Consider the following 26,427-nt stretch of genomic DNA (forward strand, 5'->3'; position numbering starts at 1 on the left):
TAATATTTGTGGTAGTGCCCATTTAAGGGTTAAGAAGACAAAATTAATTTTAACTAAACGCCTAACTGCACCAGTTGAACTGTTTTATTTTTAAACGTGAACATTCACATAAGGCATAAGGCATCGTAGATGTGCGTGTCCGCAGCCCTCAACCCCCGCGCTCGTACGTGCGCGCAGGCGCGACCGCCGACCGATGTGTCCCGGTTTTTAACAACTCAGATGTGGCAACCCTACTTAATGCACAAAATTCGCTTTGCTGCTTAATCCATACCACAGTGCACACAATTCGCTATGCTGCTTTTAAATAGTACATTTGAGGCATAGGCGCACGTTACACAGTAGGCCGAAACAAAATATTATTTTTTTTTCTCGGTAATACCGTATACCCCGGGAAAACACAGAGACGGTTTAAAGGTATCAAAATTTGGATACCGCCCAACCCTATCTTACACCGGTGTAAATTTTGTGGAGCGTTCACACGTCACAAACCTGCTTACTAGAGAGAAGCGTGTTAGCACCGGTGCAGCCCCACTTGCGTTCACACGGCAGTTTTTGCGACTGTGCTATACGATAGTAATAATGCGGAAATGAAATATGCGCATGCGTGAAAATGTACTTCCTTTTCCTGGTTGTCATGGCATCACCAAGCGCCGGGAAAACAACGTGGATGAAGACACCAGTGTTGCCAGATACTGCTGACGTTTTCCAGCCCAAAATATGTTAAAATCCGCCAAAATGCACTTAAAACCGCCCAATCTGGCAACACTGGAAGACGCGCAGTTCTGTTGTTGATATTCGCCATTTTGGAAGCGCAAAATACCAGGATGCAAATTATGCAATGCCCGTATGTAATCAACTCTCCTCACGCGTAGCGAGTCTACCCCTGTAGCGTTCAGACGTCCCATTTTATATCGGTCCTGCCCCGCAAACTAGCATTTACTCCGGAGTAAATTTCTTAAACCACCTCCCGAGCAGGGTTAGATTTGCACCGGTTTAAGCAGCTTTCAGGGGCTACACCGGTATAACTTTGTACCGTGTGAACGCTCTACCGGGGCAGCCCCGGTGCTACACCGGAGTAAAAGTTGCCGTGTGAACACCCCTTATGTAAGAGCTGGTGAATATAACCAGAGCTTTTCCAGATTCCCTTTTCTCCAGTGTTATCTTCCCTTTTACTGTCTATTTTTGTCTTAATTTCAAGTGCCATTTCTGGACAATGCTGAGGAAGTCAATGGCACCAACAAGCATTGAGCTTGTTTCTCTTGTCAGCATTGAGCATCTTAAAAAAGCAGGGTTTGGTTAAGACATCCTTTGCGCTGGTGCCAATCCTGCCAATTCAGTGTTGAATCCGACCCAAATGCTGCAGCCTAAATGGTTTATCAATTGGTTCAATTCTGGCCTCTGTATTACATCTCAATACATCACACAATATATTAGGCCAAAAAAAAAGTGTGTTTCCGGTAACCCGACCGATCGAGAATTTCCACGTCGAAATTGCTGACCGTAAAGTTTTTATTACAAATTTCCCTCGATATTTTAGTGTAAGCGGCGTTAGTTTGTCATAATTTTTTTGTTTCAACGCATTCAAGTTGTGAAAGAAACAATAAAAAGTAAAATGTTTCGCCACTTCTATCAGCCCTCCTGTATAAACATGGAAGTGCACTTGTATACTGAAGGAGGAAGGGAAACTGAGCCGAGGCGCCATTTTGAATCCTCATTCAAGGCTGTAATGCAAATTGCTTCCTCTTCAGTATACAAGTGCACTTCCATGGCAGGGAAAAACACTACATTTTGCCGCCTATGTAGTCCCATTTTTATACAAATAGGAGTCATTCAGGATTCAGCCATGTTTTTGCTCGGTGTTTTTGCTCGACCCAAGTTCTACAGTAGGCTAGGCTAGGCTGGCTGCTTTTAATGGAAGTAGCCTAGCAAAGGACGTTATTTTCACGTTATTTCTTGATAAGGTGTTTTCACGTTATTACATGAAAATATCATGAAATAACAATTTCGTATCATGAAATTACGTGATATGTTATTACATGATAAATATATTGTAAAAACGTGATAACTTTAACAATATCTTTTCACGTAATTACTTGATTCTAAGCCAATTTTTTTTGTGTGTGGCAGCAATATGCTTCTGTAGATCATAACTCGAACTCTTGCGATATTTTTTTTTATTCGTTTAAAGATTTAAAACACTTATTATGATGTGTGGTATAAAGGATTCTGTGCCAAAAACACTATTTTGTAAGATGTTTACTTGTGTTAATTTTTTCGAACAAAATAAAGAAAAAATTAAGAAAAAAAAACTTTTTCCTACCGACCTTATTTTAGTATTTCATGTTACCTGAAACACACCATCTTCTTTTTTTTTTTTTTGGCCTTAGCTGTTCTATTACTAGGACTGGAGCAAAGACCCCGGTGTGCAGATGTTCTTCATTGCACGTACAGTGCCGTGTGTGTTGAAGGTATCCATGTCCTATGGTCAGAAACTCACTTCTGATAAAGGACTAGAGAATTGTTAAAACAAATTGTACGTGGAAAAAGCTGATCCGATTTGTAACTGTACACTTACAGGTTGTACCAACAATGTGGGCGTGGCTAATAAAGTGTCCAGTGTAGATGGTGTTTAACTAGCACGTGTTATTTGGTCCATCATGTAAGTAGGGCCATTATTAAAAAATGTTCTGTTTCCGGTCCACCGGCCGGGTGAGTGCCGTTTGTGCGGTTGAGATTTTTTTTTTTTTTTAACGCCGGTTTTTTGACATTTTTTTTTTCGGGTTCGTAAATCTAAAATCGAACTTGACATTTCCGCATTCCCAGGGCTTTCCACGAAGGCTCATACTAGCCAGCCATGACAAATAAGTAGCCAGCCGGGGGGAGTAAACACAAAATAAACTCCTGTGCACGCAGTTCCCAGGATTAAATGTATTTTCCACAGACCATTTATTTATTCACTTTACTCAAATACAAAGTAAAATGGCAGTAAATCTTCTTTCTTTTCTTGCGTATTGCATCATGAGGCGTTCCTGGCTTGTAAATCTCTTATTTTCGGTGCATGACACATTCACGCAGCTGAGCATGCTATGAATTAACAACGACAACGGTCTGCAGTGGGGCTACACAATCAAACACTCGGCGAACATTTCTCCATCTGTGTATGAAAATACACTCCAACCACTCAGTTTGGTTTCATTTACAACCAACGGTGTCTTTTGATGCCAGCACGTAATTGAACGAGAGAAGACTGGTTTACCGGAGACAAAATAAGCGTTATCTCTGCTTCTGTTCCCTCTGATGTCGCCTCCGACGGCCCTGACACGCTACTGCCTCCGCCGAGTGCGCGCGCACACACCGCATGTCGGGGCCGCGGATGAGTTACTCTCCCTTGATCAACGAAGTCGGCGGGGAATTTGTGGTTATTATCGGTACAAACAGCGCGAATCACAACTTAAATGAGTGCGGTTCAGTTTGACATTATTGTCAGTCCGTTAGATAAGCATTTAATTTTATTAAAATCGAAAATTAATATTTAGAGCCTGTGGGCTACAAAAATAATAGTCATTAAAGTAGCCGGCTGGACTTAATTGTGTAGTCGGCTGTATGGCCGGCAGCCGGCACTTGTGGAAAGCCCTGCATTCCGCGCAGAATATAGAACTGAATCAGCTCTGTGCATGCGCCATGCGGCACAAAAAATGGCAGCCACCGTGAAGGAAGGAGATCCGGAGTTTTCAAACATTTGCTTAAGTGTGAAATCGCAAAATGGTATTCTAGTGAACAACAAAATAGTAAAGATTCAGAAAAACAAATCATTCAGTGATCATTTTAATAGTGTAATTTCATCCGAACTAGGCCTAACGCTCGATTTAGAACTACAAAAAGTCCGTGTCGGGCATTTTAAGTACCTTTTGTAAAAGTTTTGCAAACGTTGCAGTCAGCATTTAAAATGCTAACTTAAAGTTTTTGTACAAGTTTCAGGTGATTAAACTGTCATTTTATTAAATGTGTCTGCTTTTGTAATAAAAAAGTACTGAAAGAAAAAGCAAACAGCATTGCAATTTCTTATCCATCCATATATTAAAAAAAAAAATCCCTCCATCCCTACTGAATTTTTTTGCTCACCCGGTGGACAGGAAACAGATTTTTTTTTTTAAGGATGGCCTAAGGTCTGTTGAGCAGTGGCTCTGTCGTGGTCTCTTTCATGGACGGAGGTGAGATGGTGTATGGTGCTTAGCACAGTCACTAATTGTCGTATCCTTATACAGGTGTATCTGATAATATTCTATCCACATTCACTGGATATGAGCAGTTGTGTGCTCTGATTGGCTACTCTACAACTAGGATATCCACTCGTATACCGTGAGTAGAGAAAAACAAAATGGCAGCGCGTGTTGCTGAACCAACCGATGACTAAATAAAAACTCGCTAGTCGAAAACAAAACCCCAGACATTATCAAGTATTTAAAAGAAACAGAAATAGCTAAAAGAATATAGTTTTGGGGGGGTTCCCCCCAATATCTCCTGTTCCACACTCCAGCCCAGTCAGTGACGGTAATGCACCTTAAGTTGGTTTGCCAACTGCCAAAAAAAAAAAAAAACTTAAAGAAGAAGAAAATCCCAAAAAAAAATATATATATATAAAAAGCAACAAAATATGAACTAAAAGTATTTCATGGTAAGAACAGATTTTTTTTTTTTATTATTATTATTCAAGAATTATTGTAGCCTTTTTCACATATTGCTACTGTCATTTTGCCAGTTTACATTTGAAGCGAGGTGGCACGGTGGTGTAGTGGTTAGCGCTGTCGCCTCACAGCAAGAAGGTCCGGGTTCGAGCCCCGTGGCCGTCGAGGGCCTTTCTGTGCGGAGTTTGCATGTTCTCCCCGTGTCCGCGTGGGTTTCCTCCGGGTGCTCCGGTTTCCCCCACAGTCCAAAGACATGCAGGTTAGGTTAACTGGTGACTCTAAATTGACCGTAGGTGTGAGTGTGAATGGTTGTCTGTGTCTATGTGTCAGCCCTGTGATGACCTGGCGACTTGTCCAGGGTGTACCCCGCCTTTCGCCCGTAGTCAGCTGGGATAGGCTCCAGCTTGCCTGCGACCCTGTAGAACAGGATAAAGCGGCTAGAGATAATGAGATGAGATGACATTTGAAGCGGAAATAATGTTGTTGGGTGTTTTGTATAAAGTCTTTATTTATCGAATTTGCAAAAAATAAAAATGCTTTGTTTCTCAAAATCCAGTGAATGTGCATAGAATAAAACAGTTCTTCCACTCAAGCTCGTCATACATGGCTTATAGACAACTCGGTGCTACGTTCCTCGTCGGCTATCAGGTCATGTACGACTCGATTTCGTGGAATAACTGTTCAATGTTTATTGAGCGTGGATACCCAGTAGGTGTATGTAATCAACTGGCAACTTTTGTGAATATAGTTGAAAGAAACAGAGCTTGGCTCAGTTGAATTGAGCAGAAGGCCTATTGTGTGGGCTGTGAAATGTTTGTGAATGGAGTAGGCGTCCATCTCTCTCTCTCTCTCTCTCTCTCTCTCTCTCTCTCACTCTCTCTCTCTTTCTCTCTCACCTACCTACCCACATTGGCTGTCCCTTGCTGCATTCCTTTATTTCTCTCTCTCCCCCCCAACTTCCCATTAGACAGCTTCAAAGTGTGTCTCTAAACTCTACCTTTCATTACCAAAGCAAAATGCACCACTGACATTCTGTGACTGAGCAGTTTGACTCTCTCTCTTGTCACTGCTCATGAGAGACACCGATACCTGTTGTGTCTACCCCTGTGTAGGCGTGTGTGTGTTTCCTGTAGTGTGAGACAGCTTGTCGGTCAGCTGATGGAAGTGAAACTTAACGCTGCTCTTAAGGTTTCTGGTTTCTGGAATTTTTTGCTAAGTCCTCAGTTCATCTGTTTACAGCATGGTGTATATACTGTATATCAAAACATTATTTTGATTGCACAGTAGCATCAACAAGCCTTAGCGTTATGGTAAAGCATTGGAAAACTGAGCAATATTCTTAATGTTCATTAATAACATCCTTTTTTTTTAATGGTCATCCAGCTCATTCCCTGACACGATCACTATCCAGAGAGCAGCAGTGAGACAGCGATGGGAGAGTTGATCTCTTTTTTCTCTTTTATATCCCTGAAAACAGTATTTGCTGTTAGGTTACATCATGCTCTACCCTGTCTCTAAGCTGATTACTGGCCTGCAGAGATCGTAGGTGTCAAGAGCTTTTCTGTTCGAAACATGTGCATGTTACGTTATAAGCAGGGCTTTGAACCGGTTCAAGGAACAAAAACCAGGAACTTTTTCTATTTCACATGGAACAGAAACGAAACCAGAAACTTTATTTTTTATGTTCCGGAACAGAAACGCTTATTAAAAATAATGGTAACCGGTTAATACCGGTTTTTATTTCGTTCCTCAAAGTTTCCGTAGCCTACAAATAAAAAAGTCGTTCTTCTCCTGCGCAAGTTTCTATGACCCGCTGGGGTTCACTTCCTGTGTGACGTTCGCTGACTGAATGGAGAGAGCGGGAGGGTGGACTACTATCACGTCTCCACATCTTAAATAAGAGGTAAATATTGCAGTCTATCGTTATTCAAAAACGTCAATTTCAAACACGATATCAATATATTTGTCCACGTTAATGAGAGGCTCGTGAACATTAAATGACGTTAACCTCTGTTAGCCTATCAATGCATAGGGCCTGACTAGCCTTTGGTAACACACTAAACGAATTATCTTTCATTTTTGGCACTTTTTCTGTTTGTGTAGATGGGAAGACATACTGAGAATCCAAATTGCCAACATTTGAAATAATAATTGTTTTGAATTATTTCTTGTCTTCTTTAATGAAGGTTGTAATAGAATTAGCCTACATTTGGCTTAAGCTGGATGAGACAGAGACATAATTTTATAGCCATTTGTTAAACAGCTGACAAGGAATGTAATTAACCGTTCCGGGAACGAAATTTTTTGTTCTAACCGGTTCGGGAACGTCTATTTAATGGTGGAACCCAAAACCGGAAACGTTAAAATTCCGTTTCTGTTCGGAACGAACCAATAGGAAAAAAATTCTGGTTCAAAGCCCTGATTATAAGCACTCCAGTCAGAAAACACCCAAACAGTTTGATTTAACTGGTCTTGGATGAAAAGGAAATACAGATGTAGAATCATTTATATACAGTAGCACAGCATTACATCGCTCTTTGTCCGAGCCGTGGTGTTGTATTGAAGTACTTTTTCATTCACAAAACGGGTAAATGGTAATTATGCCTATATATTACACGTTTATTCACTTCATTCTGCAGTTCATAAACGTTCTCTTTGAACCTTAGCACAATTTTACTTCATTACATAATCGCAAGCATGACTACCATAAAGTCAAGTTAACCATTGATCCTTGTCAGTTGGCGCTTATCCTGCGTGAACAAACCAAAGCTTTTTGTTTACTTTGAGCAACATGTGAAACAGCTGTACTCCAAAATAGAAACGTCAAGGGAGGCTGCTTCCTCCTACACTCTCTCCGGGGGAAAAAAAAAAGGATTCTTCAAGGGTTCTTTGGCTCGGAAAAGATTGTTAAAGTGGTTCAACTTTTAACCAAAGGGTCAGTGATTTGTCTAATTTTTGTTATAATGATGGGAATCACATCTCACCGTGATCGCAGCTACTGTATTATGTCTATAAATGTCCTCTTGAATGTAATGACAGTTTAATAGAAACGAGGTGATATAAAAGGAAAGTTTAGAATAATTACACAGAATATTGTTGTATGCATTTAAATAATAGGCCTGATATGCCTGTACTGAACAAAATTGGCACTGAAGGCGGGTGTCCATGATTTTTACCATTTGAAAAATGTGGACGAGTCACAGAAAACGGATTCACGGAAAATAAAAACAATAATACAAAGCACTTACCTTTTCACGGATACGTGATATTTTCTGTGAAATATCACTAGTAAATTAATAAACATATAAATGCAGGTAAAATATTTTAATTATGAACTTCAGCAGTCCAAACATTTTGTGTTACTACTTAATTTTTTTTTTATCCGTGATGCATCATCCATAACCAATCTGTAATATACCGAAACATCTGTGACCAATCCATAAATTATTAGCATCTGTGATGCATCCGTATTAAAATTTGTAACCACTCGGTATTTTGTATTTTTTTTTTTTTATTAATTATAATTTACCTGTGACCATCTGCTACCCAGTCCCTGCTTTCTACATCAGTCTTTGGGTGAAATATGTAAACTTCACCCCCTTTTGGCAAAAATGGCATTTCAGAGTTGTGTTCTGTGTGTATTATTAGATTTTCCACATCTCTTATCGAAAGACTCGTCTGCCAATTAGTGAGTTTTGGCTCGACTTTATCTGACGCTTCTACCTCCATCATGCAGCTACCATCAGCAGATCACATCACATCACCATGGAGACAATCTTTGTGACATCCGTGTCACTGTTCCGTAGACTCGTAGCAACGTCTGTAAAATTAACCATCCGTGATACATCAGCCGTATGAAATCCATAACCAATGTGTAATATACTGAAACATCTGTGACCAATCCGTAAATTACTAGCATCTGTATTAAAATCCGTAACCACTCTGTATTTTGTTTTTTTATTATGTTTCCATAACCCATAGTCCGTGACTGATCTGTATTTTGTCAATCACTTTATTATTATTATTATTATTATTATTATTATCTGATCTGGCTGACAGGCAATGAACTTGTGCCATCATGTGGTGTCATCCGTCTGTCTGGCATCATCCACATTTCACAAAAATCGCTGCTTCTCTCCTCTCTCTCTCAATCCTTCACCGGGTTTTTATTTTTGACAGGAAGGTGGGTCTGCCTGGGGTGCATGTGGCTTCTACCCAAATTTGCATAATTGCAATTAATAATGAAGATATGGAGTAATTACTCAATCTCTAACGAGCAGTTTCCACACAAATCGCTTCTTCTCCCTCAATTCTTCACCCAATTTGAGTCTTTCTGGCATGAAGGTGGGGTACCTAGGGTACATATTAGAGGTCTGCGCGGGTCGGATTTTTCAGTCCCGCTCCCGCTCGCACCCGCATTGTGCAGTCCCGCTCCCGCCCGCGCCCACAAAAAAATTATGATTTTCAGTCCCGCTCCCGCCCGCGCCCACAAAAAAATTATTATTTTCAGTCCCGCTCCCGCCCGCGCCTGCCATATTTTGTCCCGCTCCCGCCCGCAAATCCTGCATGATGCAGACGTTCGCGTTATTTCTCAGGAAAGTTCTTGTCTTGACACAGCGTGATGGTGCCCCGCCCCCTACTTTGAGTGGATTTGAGCATAAATATCTACAGCTCATGTTTGTTATTGTTTACCTTATTTCTGAATTCAGCATGTAGTATCTCTAATAATAATAATTAGTGCTGTCAAACGATTAAAATATTTAATCGCAAATCACATTATCACATGAGAAACCATTGTAATTCTCTGATCAGCATAAAAAAGTGAATGGGCTTGCTTTGTACCAATGTTTGTTTGTTTTTTTTTTTATTTTATTTTTTATTGCAAAGCAAAGCTAGTAAAAGAAATGAATTGATTTCCTGCTTGCGTTAAGGTCTCTGCATGCTCGTGCGACAAGGCTTTCGCAGATAGCTTTTCGCAGACAGTTGTAATTTATCGTTGAGCGGGGAGTAATAGGCGTACGCGATGTTATTCACCGCCACAACGCAAGGGGGCGCGAAGTCGCTAGGAGTAGTTGGTGGGTGTGGTTAGTGGAGTGTTTATCCTCCGGTTACTTATAATGACTAGAACTTTTTTTTTTTTTTTTATAATGACTAGAACTGGAGTCTTATAGATGTCCGTACTTCCTCAATCAACCGCTCTTCGTGCTGCTCCATCTTTGCTCGTGTTTTTAAAAATGCCAGTCGTGAAAACAAACCAAACCGGGAAAGTAGGGAAGCGGAAGTGCGTGTACAGCGGATGTAGAGTGGACCAATCAGAGCCCTCTTGTCTGCGGCGCTGTCTGCGAGGCTTCTGCGGCGGTCACAATTTTTGGGAGGTGCGTGCAGAGCGTCTGCGAAGGTGGGGGGGCTACGCAGACATTGTCTGCGACGCTATCTGCGAGGACTGGGTTGTCAGCATAAATTAGCCTTTAGTCTACAACTTTAATCAGAGAGACATGTTACACAGTGACGGTAGGCTTGACTCAATGCTATCCCAGGAATCCTTCCTGTAATATGCATATTTAGCCGCCTCTGATTGGACAGCCAAATTTGCATATTACAGGAAGGATTTCTGGGATAGCATTGAGTCAAGCCTACCGTCACTGTGTAACCTGTCTCTCTGATTAAAGTTGTAGACTAACGCAACAAGTAAATCAATTCACTCATGGTTCTCTTGCTAGCTGGGTGTGAACTGCGAGTCATTAGAGTGATCAATGGCAAGTTTAAGATGCTATTTCTCACTCAATCCGGCAATCTGACTTTCTCTGCAAATTTAGGCATCTTAAAATGTTTTTATTAATGCCAAATAAAATATCCAGCACAAATTATATATGATAGACATAAATTAATAATTTATAAATTTTATTTCAAGCACGTTTTTAGTTAGCAGGACTGCAGCTTATCACCGCTCCCGCCCCCGCCGCATATGTGCACTCCCGCGCGCATATGTGCACTTCCGGTCCCGCCCACGCCCGCAATGAGCTTTCAAAATTTGTCCCGCGTCGCACTGCTTTGCGGCGAGTCCCGCGGGACTCCCACGGGAGTGCAGGGCTCTAGTACATATAACTTCTACACAGATTTGCTTAATTACAATTATTAATGAAGTTATGGACTAATTAAGCCTTAATGAGCAGTTCAACAAAAATCGCTTCTTCTCGGTCAATTCCTCGCTGTTTTGGATTCTTTCTGGCAAATAGGTCGGTATTCCTAGGGTGTATATCATGTCTATATATAACTTGTATATAGCTTGCAACATTTATTGCGCAAGGTGGCCCACTTTAGATCGTTCTTTCTGGACTAGACGGGGTCGGAGTGAGCTATGCCATCATTGACAGTCTCGTTGTTGTTGTTGTTGTTGTTGTTGTTGTTGTTGTTAAAAGGGTTCCTGACTCTTTAAAAAAAAAAGATTGAGAACTTCATCTCATCTCATTATCTCTAGCCGCTTTATCCTGTTCTACAGGGTTGCAGGCAAGCTGGAGCCTATCCCAGCTGACTACGGGTGAAAGGCGGGGTACACCCTGGACAAGTCGCCAGGTCATCACAGGGCTGCACATAGACACAGACAACCATTCACACTCACATTCACACCTACGGTCAATTTAGAGTCACCAGTTAACCTAACCTGCATGTCTTTGGACTGTGGGGGAAACCGGAGCACCCGGAGGAAACCCACGCGGACACGGGGAGAACATGCAAACTCCGCACAGAAAGGCCCTCGCCGGCCACGGGGCTCGAATCCGGACCTTCTTGCTGTGAGGCGACAGCGCTAACCACTACACCACCGTGCCGCCCCCGATTGAGAACTTCTGACCAATAAAATGTTTTCTGTAATTTTTATGGATTTTTTTTCTTTAAATTTTTTTTTTAATGTGGAAATGCCTTTTCTGATCGTTTACATCACATGGTGTTTTATGTAAATATTTTCAAATGTTATGATGACGTGATATTTTCTGTCATTGGACCATCACTATCAACAACGGAATGAAAATGAAGCATGACTCATAAATCAAAGCAATGCATGAGCCATATAGGAGAAATCGAAGACAATAGACAGACACCATACTAATGCGTCTGCTGGAAAGCGTATTCTATGGAAGACCGGTGTGTCTTTCTTGCCGTCTGTCTTCTCCTTTCAGCCTGACGCTGAATGATGCTAGTCTTGCCTTCTCATCTTTGAGAGATGAGACGAGAGAGACACGCTGGCTGAAAAGATGGCTCATATGTCCCTCTGAATAGGAGCTGTTTTTAGGACACACACACCCCCCAAGCTCAACATAGCAGGTCACGGCAATGACGTCTTTGTCAATGGCATAATAAGCAGCAGCTCTATCAATCTTTTATAGATGCTTTTTAGGAAGGCTGTCAGAGCTGGATTGCCGAATGCTGTACTGCTTGTAATGCACATAGCTGTATTCTTTGCTGAATGGAAAGCGTTTGTATGTTCTTGTGTGAGCAGCACTTTTAAGGTGTGTGGCGCTGAGGAATTTAGTGTGGAGAAGCATCACTGAATGAATGGCTCTCAAGATAATGACATTTGTAAGTCGAAAAGGACCTGGAACAGGATTTTATCAGAGGGGGAACCGTTGGGGCCTTCTAGGCCTTCACAGAAGGTCCAAACATATCAACATTTCAAATATTATACTTAATTTCTTTCATTCTTTTATAATTTCATTATAATTATTCTCTTCAAATTCTAATTCAGCCTCATTTTCTATCAAATTTGTTTCAGAAATGAAAGGGTTACTGTCCTGAAAATATTTAAAATAGAGTTATCCAATGATTTTTTTTTTTTCGTTGTCTCTAGGCAGAGAAGAGTTTAGAGCTGGCTCACTCAGTGGTTAGGACTTCATTGCTGGGGCAGAAGGCCATGGCAGTGTATGTTTATATAGGAAATGACAGATGAATTAACCAATCAGATTTTGATTTATACGGTAGTGGGAGGGACCAAAAATTTATTGCCTTAGGCCTTCTCAAAGGCCAACGCAAGCTTACCTGCAAGTCTGCGCCGTCAGCACAGCAGTGAAGTCACCTTCCAGCCAGTAGTGTTAGCGAATGCTAATAAAATGCTCAAGCCAGTGCTATCAAAAGCAAGTAGCACCAGCTAACAACCGAGAAACTAAGATCTCGGTCTCCAGACTCTTCTTCTACGCCGCTTGCTACAGCATTTTTCACTCAGACTTAAGTATTCATTTCCCGATGTAATTTACTTGGTTACTTTTAACATCAACTACACACAACGGAGCGACCTGGCAGCCTGCTGCTAATCCTTTACAAAATCCTTTGCCCTGTTGGTTTTTTGGTGTCTGGCTACGTTTTGGCTGAGCTGAAGTCCTAGCTCTAATAGTAGCAGTTCGCCACTGGATTTTGCAATGTGTAAATGGAATTTGAGTCGTCTTGTAACACCATGAGTCACCATGAGTTTTCATTTTGCCTTTGAACACATGACCTCCAGCTGTCCTGTGCAGGTGTCTTTAGCCTACTCCTACAAACCCAACGGCTCTCATCTCCTTCCTTCCATACTTTCGGCACCCATTCCACCCTAGCTCTTGTTGCTTAATCATGTCCAAATCTATAAAAGCCTTTTTGTTGTTGGCGTCGTCATTGATATTAGGTGACCCTACGTACTAGTATGATGCTCAGTTGCCAAATCTAACAGCATCCTTTAAGTAGGTAATGGGTTTGTTTTGTTTTTTTCCTTTCCTTCCTCGTCTTAGTGTGGATTAATGCCTGGGGAGTTAAGTGTGTGTGTGTGTGCACACAAAAGCTCAGGCTTTCATGTAGTCCACATTAGCAGATGGGACTCTTGTGCACTTTTCCAAAATAAACTCTGCTACTGGGCTTTGGTCTCTGTTAGTATCGTTGCCTCAGGAAGGCTGCTAGCTCGCTCAAAAAAAGGGAAACTGAAACGAAGGATGTTTGTCTCACTTTCTGGGAGGGGTGTATAAACAAGTGATCACTTCTCTGAACATTTTTTTTTTTTTCTTTTGGAGACCTGAAATAACACCCTTATTGAGATTTTTATGATTGTACCATAAAGATCCTCCTAATGTTTACGATCATTTAGTTATGATTCATATGGACAGACAAACTAGGACATTATACAGTATGTGTGAGTTGAGAGACATTTGTATTTATAACCAGTGCTTCCTTACAATTTCTCTTCATGCATATATGTTTTCCTTCTCTCCCTCTCTCCTCTCTCTCTCAGGGCTCTCTCCATGGATATAGACACAGACTATGAAAGGCCTAATGTGGAGACTATAAAGTGTGTGGTGGTGGGTGATAACGCGGTGGGCAAAACCCGCCTTATTTGTGCTCGTGCCTGCAATGCCACCCTCACGCAGTACCAGCTGCTCGCCACCCACGTGCCAACAGTGTGGGCCATCGACCAATACCGTGTGTGCCAGGAGGTGGGTAGACCTGTGGCGTCTGCACAACATATTGGAATGTATACAAATATAATACAGCTTGTTGTTGCGTCTCTAAGGGAAACGGTGCAACACAAAGTGCGTGGCTTCCAGCTATAAAAATTACATTGATAAGAAATGATGCCATTTCTTACAGAATCCACAACTATAGCAGACATTATTTATTTTTTTTTTTAATAAATGTCCTTAGTTCGTCTCGTCTTGTCTTCTTCCGCTTTATCTGGGACCTGGTCGCGGAGGCAGCAGTCTAAGCATGGAAGCCCAAACTTCCCTTTCCCCAGACACCTCGGCCAGCTCCTCAGGAAGAACACCGAGGCGTTCCCAGGCCAGCCGAGAGACATAGTCCCTCCAGCGTGTCCTGGGTCTTCCCCGGGGCCTCCTCCCGGGGGGACATGCCTGGAACACCTCCCCAGGGAGGCGTCCAGGAGGCATCCGAAAAAGATGCCCAAGCCACCTCAGCTGATTCCTCTCGATGTGGAGGAGCAGCGGCTCTACTCCGAGCTCCTCCCGAGTGACTGTGCTTCTCACCCTATCTCTAAGGGAGCGCCCAGCCACCCTGCGAAGGAAACTCATTTCGGCCGCTTGTATCCGCGATCTTGTTCTGTCGGTCATTACCCAAAGCTCATGACCATAGCTGAGAGTCGGAACGTAGATCGACCGGTAAATTGAGAGCTTCGCCTTTTGGCTCTGCTCCTTCACCACGATGGACTGGTAAAGCGACCGCATCACTGCGGAGGCTGCACCAATCCACCTGTCGATCTCACGCTCCATCCTTCCCTCACTCGTGAACAAGATCCCGAGATACTTAAACTCCTCTACTTGAGGCAGGACTTCTCCACCAACCTGAAGAGGGCAAGCCACCCTTTTCCAGTCGAGAACCATGGCCTCGGACTTGGAGGTGCTGATTCTCATCCCAGCTGCTTCACACTCGACTGCAAACCGCCCCAGTGCATGCTGGAGGTCCTGGTTTGAAGAAGCCAACAGGAAAACATCATCCGCAAAAAGCAGAGATGAAATCCTGTGGTTCCCAAACAGGATTCCTTCCGGCCCCTGGCTGCGCCTAGAAATTCTGTCCATAAAAATTATGAACAGAACCAATGACAAAGGGCAGCCCTGCCGGAGTCCAACATGCACTGGGAACAGGTCTGACTTACTGCCGGCAATGCGAACCAGACTCTTGTTCCGTTCGTACAGGGACCGGACAGTCCTTAGCAAAGGGCCCCGAACCCCATACTCCCGAAGCACCCCCCACAGAATACCATGGGGGACACGGTCGAATGCCTTCTCCAGATCCACAAAGCACATGTGGACTGGTTGGGCAAACTCCCATGAACCCTCGAACACCCTATGAAGGGTATAGAGCTGGTCCAGTGTTCCGCAACCAGGACGAAAACCGCATTGTTCCTCCTGGATCCGAGGTTTGACTATCAGTCGAATTCTCTCCAGTATCCTGGAGTAAACCTTCCCTGGGAGGCTGAGAAGTGTGATTTCCCCTATAATTGGAGCACACTCTCCGGTCCCCTTTCTTAAAAAGAGGGACCACCACCCCAGTCTGCCACTCCAGAGGCACTGTCCCCGACCGCCACGCGATGTTGCAGAGGCGTGTCAACCAAGACAGCCCCACAACATCCAGAGACTTGAGATACTCGGCGGATCTCATCCACCCCCGTGCCTTGCCACCGAGGAGCTTGCAAACCACCTCAGTGACTTCGGCTTGGGTAATGGACGAGTCCACCTCTGAGTCATCAGCCTCAGTCTCCTCAATGGAAGACATGATGGTGGGATTGAGGAGATCCTCAAAGTATTCCTTCCACCGCCCGACAATGTCCCCAGTCGAGGTCAACAGCTCCCCACCCGCACTGTAAACAGTGTTGGCAGAGTACTGCTTCCCCCTCCTGAGGCGCTGGACAGTTTGCCAGAATTTCTTCGAGGCCAACCAATAGCCCTTCTCCATGGCCTCCCCGAACTCCTCCCAGTTCCGAGTTTTTGCCTCCGCAACTGCCCGAGCTGCAGCACGCCTGGCCTGCCGATACCTGTCAGCTGCCTCAGGAGTCCTGGAGGTCAACATGGCCCGATAGGACTCCTTCAGCTTGACGGCATCCCTTACTTCCGGTGTCCACCACCGGGTTTGGGGATTGCCGCCACAACAGGCACCGGAGACCTTGCGGCCACAGCACCAAACAGCCGCGTCCACAATGGAGGTAGAGAACATGGTCCACTCAGACTCAATGTCCCCCATCTCCCCTGGAAGCTGGGAAAAGCTCTCCCGGAGGTGGGAGTTAAAGACCTCCCCAACAGAGTGCTCGGCCATACGTTCCCAGCAGACCCTCACCATACGTTTGGGCCTGCCAGGTCTGTCCAGCTTCCTCCTCCGCCAGCGGATCCAACTCACCACCAGGTGGAGATCATTTGACAGCTCAGCCCCTCTCTTCACCCGAGTGTCCAAGACATAGGGCTGGAGATCAGATGAAACGACAACAAAGTCTATCATCGACCTCCGACCTAAGGTGTCCTGGTGCCACGTGCACTTATGGACACCCCTATGCTCAAACATGGTGTTTTGTTATGGACAAACCGTGACTAGCACAGAAGTCCAATAACAAAACACCACTCGGGTTCAGATCGGGGAGGCCGTTCCTCCCAACCACGCCCCTCCAGGTGTCACTGTTGTCGCCCACGTGAGCATTGAAGTCCCCCAGTAGCACAGTGGAGTCCCCAGTCTGAGCACCCCTCAGTACCTCTCCCAGGGACTCCAAGAAGGCTGGATACTCTACACTGCTATTCGGCCCGTAGGCACAAACAGCAAGAGCCCTCTCCCCAATCCGAAGGCGCAGAGAAGCGACCCTCTCATTCACTGGGGTAAACTCCAACACATGGCGGCTGAGCTGGGGAGCTATAAGCAAGCCCACACCAGCCCGCCGCCGCTCACCATGGGTGACTCCAGAGAATTGGAGAGTCCAGCCCCTCTTGAGGAGCTGGGTTCCAGAGCCCAAGCTGTGCGTGGAGGTGAGCCCGACTATCTCTAGCCGGTACCTCTCAACCTCCCGCACAAGCTCAGGCTCTTTCCCCTCCAGCGAAGTGACATTCCATGTCCCAACAGCTAGCTGCTGTGTCCAGGGATCAGGTCGTCGAGGCCCCTGCCTTCGACTGCCACCCAATCCACATTGCACCAATCCCCTACTGCTACCTCTGTGGGTGGTGAACCCACAGGAGGTCGGGCCCACGTCACCTCTTCGGGCTGAGCCCGGCCGGGCCCCATGGGCAAAGGCCCGGCCACCAAGTGCTCGCATGTGAGCCCCAACCCCGGGCTTGGCTCCAGGGTGGGGCCCCGGCTGCGCCATACCGGGCGACATCTCGGTTCTTGGTTGTTGCTCCATTAGGGGTTTTGGTGAACTGCTCTTGGTCTGGCCTGTCACCTAGGACCTGTCTGCCTTGGGAAACCCTGACAGGGGCATAATGCCCCCGACAACATAGCTCCTAGGATCATTCAAGCACACAAACACCTCCACCACAATAAGGTGGCAGTTCTAGGAGGGGTGTCCTTAGATTTTCTTCTTTTTTTTTTTTCTTTTTCTAATCTTGCTTTATTTTTTCCTTTTTTCCTTTTTCTTTTTTGAATTTTCCATGGTTTTTATTATTATTAGATCATCCAGACGTAAGCCAGATGGGCTTATGCGATCACGCATCGTCCATCATTTGTCCACAATTTACAAAAATCGCTACTCCTCCCACAGGATTGATCAGACTTCGATCAAACTCGCATGCAATGTTCCCCAGGGGTGTGTGCATAAAATTTGTCAAGATGGTGGCGCCACCCGTCATATTTACGATTTTATGGGCGTCTGAAATTTTTGGGTGACTCATCTCATTAAATGCTACTCTTCATAAACTGCTGGGACGTTTTCACTGAAACTCATTCAGAAGACTCTAAAGACATCTACTAACAAGAATTGTTCACCAGGCGATGCCATCTACCATGGATAAGGCTCCAGAGGAGTCACGTGCAATTTCACGAAAATTGCTGCTACTTCTAGAAGAGTTATCAGATTTCAATCAAACTCGTATGGAATGTTCCTCAGGTTGGTATGTATAAAAGTTGTCAAGACGGTGGCGCCATCTGTCATATTTAACATTTTATGGGCATTTAAAAATTTTGGGTGACTCGTCACACCAAACACTACTGTTTGTAAACTGCTAGGATGTTTTCACTGAAACTCACCCAGAAGACTCTAAAGGCATATTCCAAGAAGAGTTGTTCACCAGGTGGCACCACCTGCCATGGATGCGGCTACACAGGGGTCAAATGTAATTTCACAAAAGTCGCTACTCCTCCTACAGGATTGATCAGATTTCAAACTCGCATGCAACAACAGTGGCCGGTATGAGCTACAGCCTCATTGAGACTTTATTGTTTTTCCTTCATTATATTCTTATTATTAATGTGTAGAAGGACATGTTCAGCTAATTCAGATAACCACTACAAGTTTAGCAGTTTGGTCACTGTTATGATTATTTGATCATTGTACCTGATAGAAGACAAAGCCAGTCAGTGTTCTTCTTAAGGCCATACCACAAAATATAAAGAACCAGATACCTATATTATGAAAATCACAATACTCGAAATGCACTTATTCTGCATTAAGTCTCTGATCAATCCTAAAAATGCAACAGTTGTATATGCTTGGGCCAACTAACCAAAATACGTTTTAACATGAATACACAACGACATAATTGTCTCTCATTCCAAGGTGTTGGAAAGATCTCGAGATGTGGTGGATGAAGTCAGCGTATCTCTCAGGCTGTGGGACACATTCGGAGACCATCATAAGGACAGACGCTTCGCTTATGGAAGGTCAGTAAAACCACACCCCATTAGTTTACACACAAACCTATTTACCGTCCACTGAGAACACAATATTCCCATTTGACCTCTCGCAATTCCATCTACAGTCTCACCTCATCTTGTACACCCCACCACCACCATCACCACCACCAAATTCATTTTTCTTAACCAAATGGAACATGATTCATTTTTTTGGAACCAAATGGTTTTTCAAAGATTCGGGTACTGACGTAATCCTGCTGGTTAGCCTGGTAATGCACCATAATTGGGCTGTGCGGAGGCTCTTAAGTAAAGGATCTGTGGATCAGTATTTGATATTTTGGCTCAGGGGCTTTTAGCGTAGGATCTCAAAGAGAAGCTGAGTCAAGGGGAGAAAGCAGGGCGCTAGGGTTTAGGGTACGAACCAAAAATGAACCATGGTCTTTTATCTCTCAGTTTTTCTCATTACAAGGAAATATGTCTGTTATTTGCCATGGTAACAGATGTTGTAGATGGAGATTCACATAGCTGGAGCATTTATTTAATTATTGCACTCATCAAAGATGTGAGATCCTGTGTGGTTTGTTTGTCTGCAAGAACACAGTGTGCACATCTCATTGCTTTCCCAGTGCATGTGTAGTGATCAGACAAATCCAAAGTGCAAGTCTACTGTTCTGGTCCTGATAAGTGATCTTGCCAACTCAGCTGTTCTGCCTGGGCAGGATTTTGAGTGTTGGGACATGCTCCCCGTTATCAGTCTCATCATATATTTGAGGTCATGTCATGGAGAAACAGCACCATATCATCAGCCATTACCCAACATGCTTCCGCTTTGGCCAGTGGCCAGTATTTCTCATTGAGATTCAAATCAGTGAGAGAGAAACTCTTAGAAGGACTCCACTGGTGGGCGTTATATTGGTTAAACAAATTCTGGTTAACCATCAAATATATGAGGAGACTGATAATGCCCTGGTGCTGCTGCTTACCTGGCTAAGAGCCAGGGTACTTCCTCGGAAACAGTAGCTTAATGTGGAAAGTGGTGTCCCTCATAAGTTTTACATAACAACTATAACTTTACACACAGCCTAAGTATAAAGTTACAGCTATAAACAGCAGTTCCAGTAATAGTCACTGGATATATATAATTTATATCCATCCATTATCTGTAGCCGCTTATCCTGTTCAGGGTCGCAGGCAAGCTGGAGCCTATCCCAGCTGACTATGGGTGAAAGGCGGGGTACACCCTGGACAAGTCGCCAGGTCATCACAGGGCTGACACAGAGACAAACAACCATTCACACTCACATTCACACCTACGGTCAATTTAGAGCCACCAATTAGCCTAACTGCATGTCTTTGGACTGTGGGGGAAACCGGAGCACCCGGAGGAAACCCACGCGGACACGGGGAGAACATGCAAACTCCACACAGAAAGGCCCTTGCTGGCCACGGGGCTCGAACCCGAACCTTCTTGCTGTGAGGCGACAGCGCTAACCACTACACCACAAAAAAATAAAGCTGGGTGAATACAGAGTCCGTGATCTGGGATGGTCCATGCCTCTGTGTTTTTGCTTTCAAAGCACAAATAGTAAATGTTATTAATTACTGGTGCTGGTAAATAATTTCTGCAGCCAGGTCTATGCTTGTTTGTTCAAGGTTTTGTCTTCACAATGTTTTTGGCTCAGCCTTCGGCTGAAGCCTATAGAGGCACCTGTCTGGATGCGTATGTTTAACTGATTTCGAGCGTGTTTTAAGAAGTTAATTGGCGTGCCAGCCTCAGGTAGCGATTCCACAGTGGTGGTTTCGTGCCACTGCGTACTGACTATGGAAGTGACACGTTACATAACTTCAGTTCATGATGTAATCCTCCATGGCTGAGCAGTCTAGAGTGCTGTCCAGGAAAGGAACAGATTTTGCAGTGCGGTTCGAACCCTGGCGTCGACTTATTTCTGAGCGGGCCTTTTTTTTTTTCTTCTATTTATGTACCGTAGTTTCTATCTGCCAATCAGACAAAGGCAGAGCTCAGACCTGCACAGGTCTCTAGTCTTTAGTTCAAGCGTCCACTTGGTATGGTTGTCATTCACAAACTGTTTCTCTCACACATATATACGCATGCATGTGTGTGTGTGTGTGTGTGTGTGTGTGTGTGTGTGTGTGTGAGAGTGAGTGAATCCTGACCTGTGCAGTCAGTCAACACCTCAGACCTTTTGGCATGTGTATGTTTAGTCTTCGCTTCATAATGAGGTTTGACCGAGTGCTAACTGAAATTCCTCTCCTCAAGTGAGTGTAAATGCCATGCAGTCATTTAATCGCAGAGATCTGAATGGGACAGGTTGGTTTAAAAATACAGTTGAGGGCAGGCCCTGGTGTTCAGTCATGCCGAGTCAGAATTAAACAATAATAAAACTGAAAGATTCATATATTTATGTTCGTCTTGCATGACAAGGCTACAAAATAGACCATGACTGGAAAAACAGAATAAAATGCAATGCTCTCTTTAATGCCTGGCAGCATGCACACAACATTTTGGGAACACCTCATTAGTTTACGTCTCTGGGACGAACAGGGAAGCCCCTGGAAAAACTCTGGGATAATTAAAGCCGAGCGTGAAATCATTATTTGCGTAAACGCTCCATGTGTATTTTTGCCTCCTGTCCTGCCATTAATATTCATGATTATCATCCCCCCCCCCCCCCCCCCCCTTTTTTTTTGGTTCATACACTACCATTCAAAAGTTTGGGGTCACCCAGACAATTTTGTGTTTTCCATGAAAAGTCACACTTTTATTTCCCACCATAAGTTGTAAAATGAATAGAAAATACAGTCAAGACATTTTTCTGGCCATTTTGAGCATTTAATCGACCCCACAAATGTGATGCTCCAGAAACTCAATCTGCTCAAAGGAAGGTCAGTTTTATAGCTTCTCTAAAGAGCTCAACTGTTTTCAGCTGTGCTAACATGATTGTACAAGGGTTTTCTAATCATCCATTAGCCTTCTGAGGCAGTGAGCAAACACATTGTACCATTAGAACACTGGAGTGAGAGTTGCTGGAAATGGGCCTCTATACACCTATGGAGATATTGCACCAAAAACCAGACATTTGCAGCTAGAAGAGTCATTTACCACATTAGCAATGTATAGAGTGGATTTCTGATTAGTTTAAAGTGATCTTCATTGAAAAGAACAGTGCTTTTCTTTCAAAAATAAGGAAATTTCAAAGTGACCCCAAACTTTTGAACGGTAGTGTAACTTGACTGACTGATTCACAACAAAATAAGCCCAAGTGCAATGATTTAAGTATGTATCGAGGCAGTGTCTGTCTGAATATTTCAAATCTGAGAGGAGAAAAATACGGTTTTCCAAAATCTCAATAGTGCACTTTTTTTTTTTTTTTAGGTCTGACGTGGTGGTGCTCTGCTTCTCCTTGGCTAACCCGAACTCCCTCCGCCACGTCCGTACCATGTGGTACCCCGAGATTAAGCACTTCTGTCCACGCACCCCCATCATCCTGGTGGGCTGTCAGCTAGACCTCCGTTATGCTGACTTGGACGCAGTGAACCGAGCCCGGAGGCCCTTAGCCAAGTACGACCCAAATCCTTTATCCTTGAAATACCCTCTCAACCTTTGTTTTGCTTGAGTTTGAAATTAATTTGCTTATCATTTCCTCCACAGACCTATAAAACCCACTGATATCCTTCCACCAGAGCGAGGCCATGAGGTGGCTAAAGAACTAGGGGTGCCCTACTACGAGACCAGCATTGTCGCACAGTTTGGTGTCAAGGACGTCTTTGACAATGCCATCCGTGCAGCACTGATTTCCCGTCGCCACCTCCAATTCTGGAAGTCCCATTTAAAGAAGGTCCAACGACCTCTTCTTCAGGCCCCCTTTTTGCCTCCCAGGCCCCCACGGCCTGTAGTAGGTATCCCCGACCCCCCTCCCATGGATGGAGAACGCCCCGACTCTCTCTTCTGCCAGCCCTTATGTGCAGACGTCCTGTTCCTTCTCCAAGGTGGTCCCACTCGTGTTTATGCTCATAAAGTGTACCTAGCCACTTCCTGTTCCAAGTTCTATGACCTGTTCACCATGGACCTAGGATCGACGGAGGACGACAAGGATGGAGACGAGACTTTGGAGGGTGGGGAGGAGGAGGAGCAAAGTCGAAGAGGAGCCAAGGAGCAGGCAGGACGTGCCAAGAGCCTTGACATTGATAAAGAAGGTGATGGGGAGACCAAGGGTAGCAGGAGATTGCTTTTTCTGGAGCAGGGCTCAATGAGGACTTCCCAGAGTGATAACGCCCTCCCAGCTAGGGGTCAATACCCTGTGGGGTCCTTGGGGACTGGCCGCCCGCTTTCAGGATGGGGTCGGGGGTTCCTTGGTGTGTACCTGGAAAGGGTGGATGACCCCGTAACAGGTCGGCCAAGACTTATGACAGTTGTGTCCATGGATGAACTCATTCAGGAGGCACCTTTCAGAGTAAGTATTTTATTATATTTTTTTTTAAGACAATATAATTTGTATGGTGCGTGCGCGCAAAGATGTAATGATGTTTTAATTAAAATTTGGGCTTCTGAGCATTTTCAACTCTAGTATCCACTCCCATGGACAGTCAAGTTAAGGCTGTTTTTAGGAAACTATAAGGTTATGTATATAGGAGGCCATTAATGTCTCATCTCATCTCATTTTCTCTAGCCGCTTTATCCTTCTACAGGGTCGCAGGCAAGCTGGAGCCTATCCCAGCTGACTACGGGCGAAAGGCGGGGTACACCCTGGACAAGTCGCCAGGTCATCACAGGGCTGACACATAGACACAGACAACCATTCACACTCACATTCACACCTACGGTCAATTTAGAGTCACCAGTTAACCTAACCTGCATGTCTTTGGACTGTGGGGGAAACCGGAGCACCCGGAGGAAACCCATGCGGACACGGGGAGAACATGCAAACTCCACACAGAAAGGCCCTCGCCGACCCCGGGGCTCGAACCCAGGACCTTCTTGCTGTGAGGCGACAGCGCTAACCACTACACCACCGTGCCGCCGGCCATTAATGTAATTTAGCATTTACCCCTCTCAAAGTCTCTGGTATATCTTTTTATAAATTTAATATTTTCTACCCAAAATTCCAAATCAAGTCCAAAAAAAAAAAAAAAAGGCCAAACTTTCAACAAAGGTCTTGCCTTCTGAAAAACTATTTTTAAATTGAAAATAGTCAAGAAAATTCAAGATGTCAATGAAATTACTAGATTTTGTTCTAAACTTGTATTTTCTGTGTCCAAAATCACTCTCATTCACTACTCACTATATAGGGAATTCAATATCGAGGACTGTATAGTGAGCTCATTGGTAAAAAGAAAAAAAAACACTTTGGGACACTACTGCACTGCACCGTTATTTACGTCATTACTGTCGCACAATTAAACCGTGCCAGATCAGTCGGCTGGTGGGTTTTCAAAATAATAAATATACATGTATTTTTGTGATGAATACATATTATACTGAGCGTATTTCCAACATTAATAAATACAAAGTACTTTGTGTCTGCTGCGGCTTTCAGTTCTTATAAATCAAGGCTGAATACTTTCTTCTTTCCCGCTGCCTTTTTTTTTTTTTAATTAAAGCAAATTTGAGGCTTTTGATTAATTCCTCGCTGTGCACTGTAACTTTTATTCTTGTATTTTATCTCTTATTCTATTTTAGCTTATTTTCTATTCTCTTACTATTTATAATTGTACTTTAAATGTACGTTTATAATGAATATGCTCCTTCCTCCGTCCATTCAGCCCCCCCAACACACTACAATATTATTGCCATTTTCACTCCACAACTTATAAATTTGTCTTGTGCCCGTTGTCATAAGGGGGGAAAAAAACTACTGTTATACTCAATCTAAAATACTTAACGGTCCTTATGAAACAGCTTTTACAGTAGAGGTGTGACGATTAATTGAGCCCCAGTCTATTGATCCATTTCAGTCCACGATTCAAAAATCGATTTAAAATTTAATGCATCACGATTCACTATCGATGCCTAATTTCATCCCGATAACCCTAAATTCATAACAAATTTTAACAAACTGCATAATTTTGATATTAAAAATTCGATTTGGTATCTGGAGCTGTATGTGAGCGCAGCCATGTTTGTTGTTGCTATAGTGATCTCGCGGGATCACGCGTTGTTTTGTGAACACCATGGCGGACGACTCGGAATTCCTGAACCCACCGGCTTTTAAAACCGCAGTTTGGTGGCATTTCTTACAATCTCAGTGCCTTATGTATTCTCTGGACAATGAATGTTGTGTCTCAAATGGTGGTGTTCACTTTCACACAAGTGATTTTTGTGTTTTAAAAGATTGAAGCAAAAGTCATAATTTTCGTTGCTTTTTTGTTTCTTAGTGTTTTGCAGTTTGAAAATTTAAATGTGCCAAAAACGACCGAACTGTGATACAGTCATAGTTACATTCAAAGTCAGTGGAGTGACTGGAGTCTGAATAAAGTCTCCAAAGGCAACACGACTTGTTTGGTTTTTATTGCTCTACATTTCTAGGCTGACAGTTAACAGAATATTGACAATGGTTTGTATCAGTTATAAAATCGAGGACAAAAATGTGAATCGTGATTCGAATCGAATCGAATCGGAAGGTCAAAATCGTGATTCGAATTGAATTGTGAAAAAACTGAATCGTCACGCCTCTACTTTACAGCTCTGTGAAAACGTGCAACCGCAGAGCATGATGGTATTGCTTGGTTAGTGACCATCGGTTGTACACTACTTTTCACAATGCTTTGTGGGATACTATGAGTGTACTATATAGGGTGTAATAATTCTCACTATACATTCGGACAGCACTACAAAATGGCGAACTCGCTATATAATCCACTATATACAGTAGTGTGTAGTGAGTGATTCTGGACACAGCGATTTGTCTCTGATTTTAGAGTTCATTATTTATTTATTTATTTATTTATTTCAGATATAATTTTTTTTATCCTTAACCTCATAGTAGTCCTACACAAAGACAATCCATTTATTTTTAATATACATGACGTGTAGAAGGCGACACGGTGGTGTAGTGGTTAGCGCTGTCGCCTCACAGCAAGAAGGTCCGGGTTCGAGCCCCGTGGCCGGCGAGGGCCTTTCTGTGCGGAGTTTGCATGTTCTCCCCGTGTCTGCGTGGGTTTCCTCCGGGTGCTCCGGTTTCCCCCACAGTCCAAAGACATGCAGGTTAGGTTAACTGGTGACTCTAAATCAGGGGTGTCAAACCTGATCCATGACTATGGGTGAGAGGCGGGGTACACCCTGGACAAGTCGCCAGGTCATCACAGGGCTGACACACAACCATTCACACTCACATTCACACCTACAGTCAATTTAGAGCAGGGGTGTCAAACCTGATCCATAAAGGGCCTTGTGGCTGCAGGTTTTCATTCCAGCCATGCAGCAGCACCCTGA

The 26,427-nt window shown here is 43.8% G+C and overlaps 1 protein-coding gene across 8 annotated transcripts in view; it reads left to right on the top strand.

Moving 5' to 3' along the window:
• rhobtb4 (Rho related BTB domain containing 4) overlaps window positions 1-26,427 on the top strand; it is a 115,488-nt gene that overhangs the window by 49,946 nt on the left and 39,115 nt on the right. For all 8 annotated transcript variants that reach the window (XM_060907177.1, XM_060907178.1, XM_060907179.1 and 5 more), the window contains 4 exons: window positions 13,933-14,134; window positions 18,901-19,004; window positions 22,372-22,557; window positions 22,648-23,449. In XM_060907177.1, the coding sequence (XP_060763160.1) occupies window positions 13,943-14,134; window positions 18,901-19,004; window positions 22,372-22,557; window positions 22,648-23,449 (1,284 nt within the window). In that variant the 5' untranslated portion in view covers window positions 13,933-13,942. The remainder of the gene's footprint in view (window positions 1-13,932; window positions 14,135-18,900; window positions 19,005-22,371; window positions 22,558-22,647; window positions 23,450-26,427) is intronic.

The sequence above is a fragment of the Neoarius graeffei genome, chromosome 24 (assembly GCF_027579695.1).
Source record: "Neoarius graeffei isolate fNeoGra1 chromosome 24, fNeoGra1.pri, whole genome shotgun sequence".
In the NCBI taxonomy this organism is placed as follows: Eukaryota; Metazoa; Chordata; class Actinopteri; order Siluriformes; family Ariidae; genus Neoarius; species Neoarius graeffei.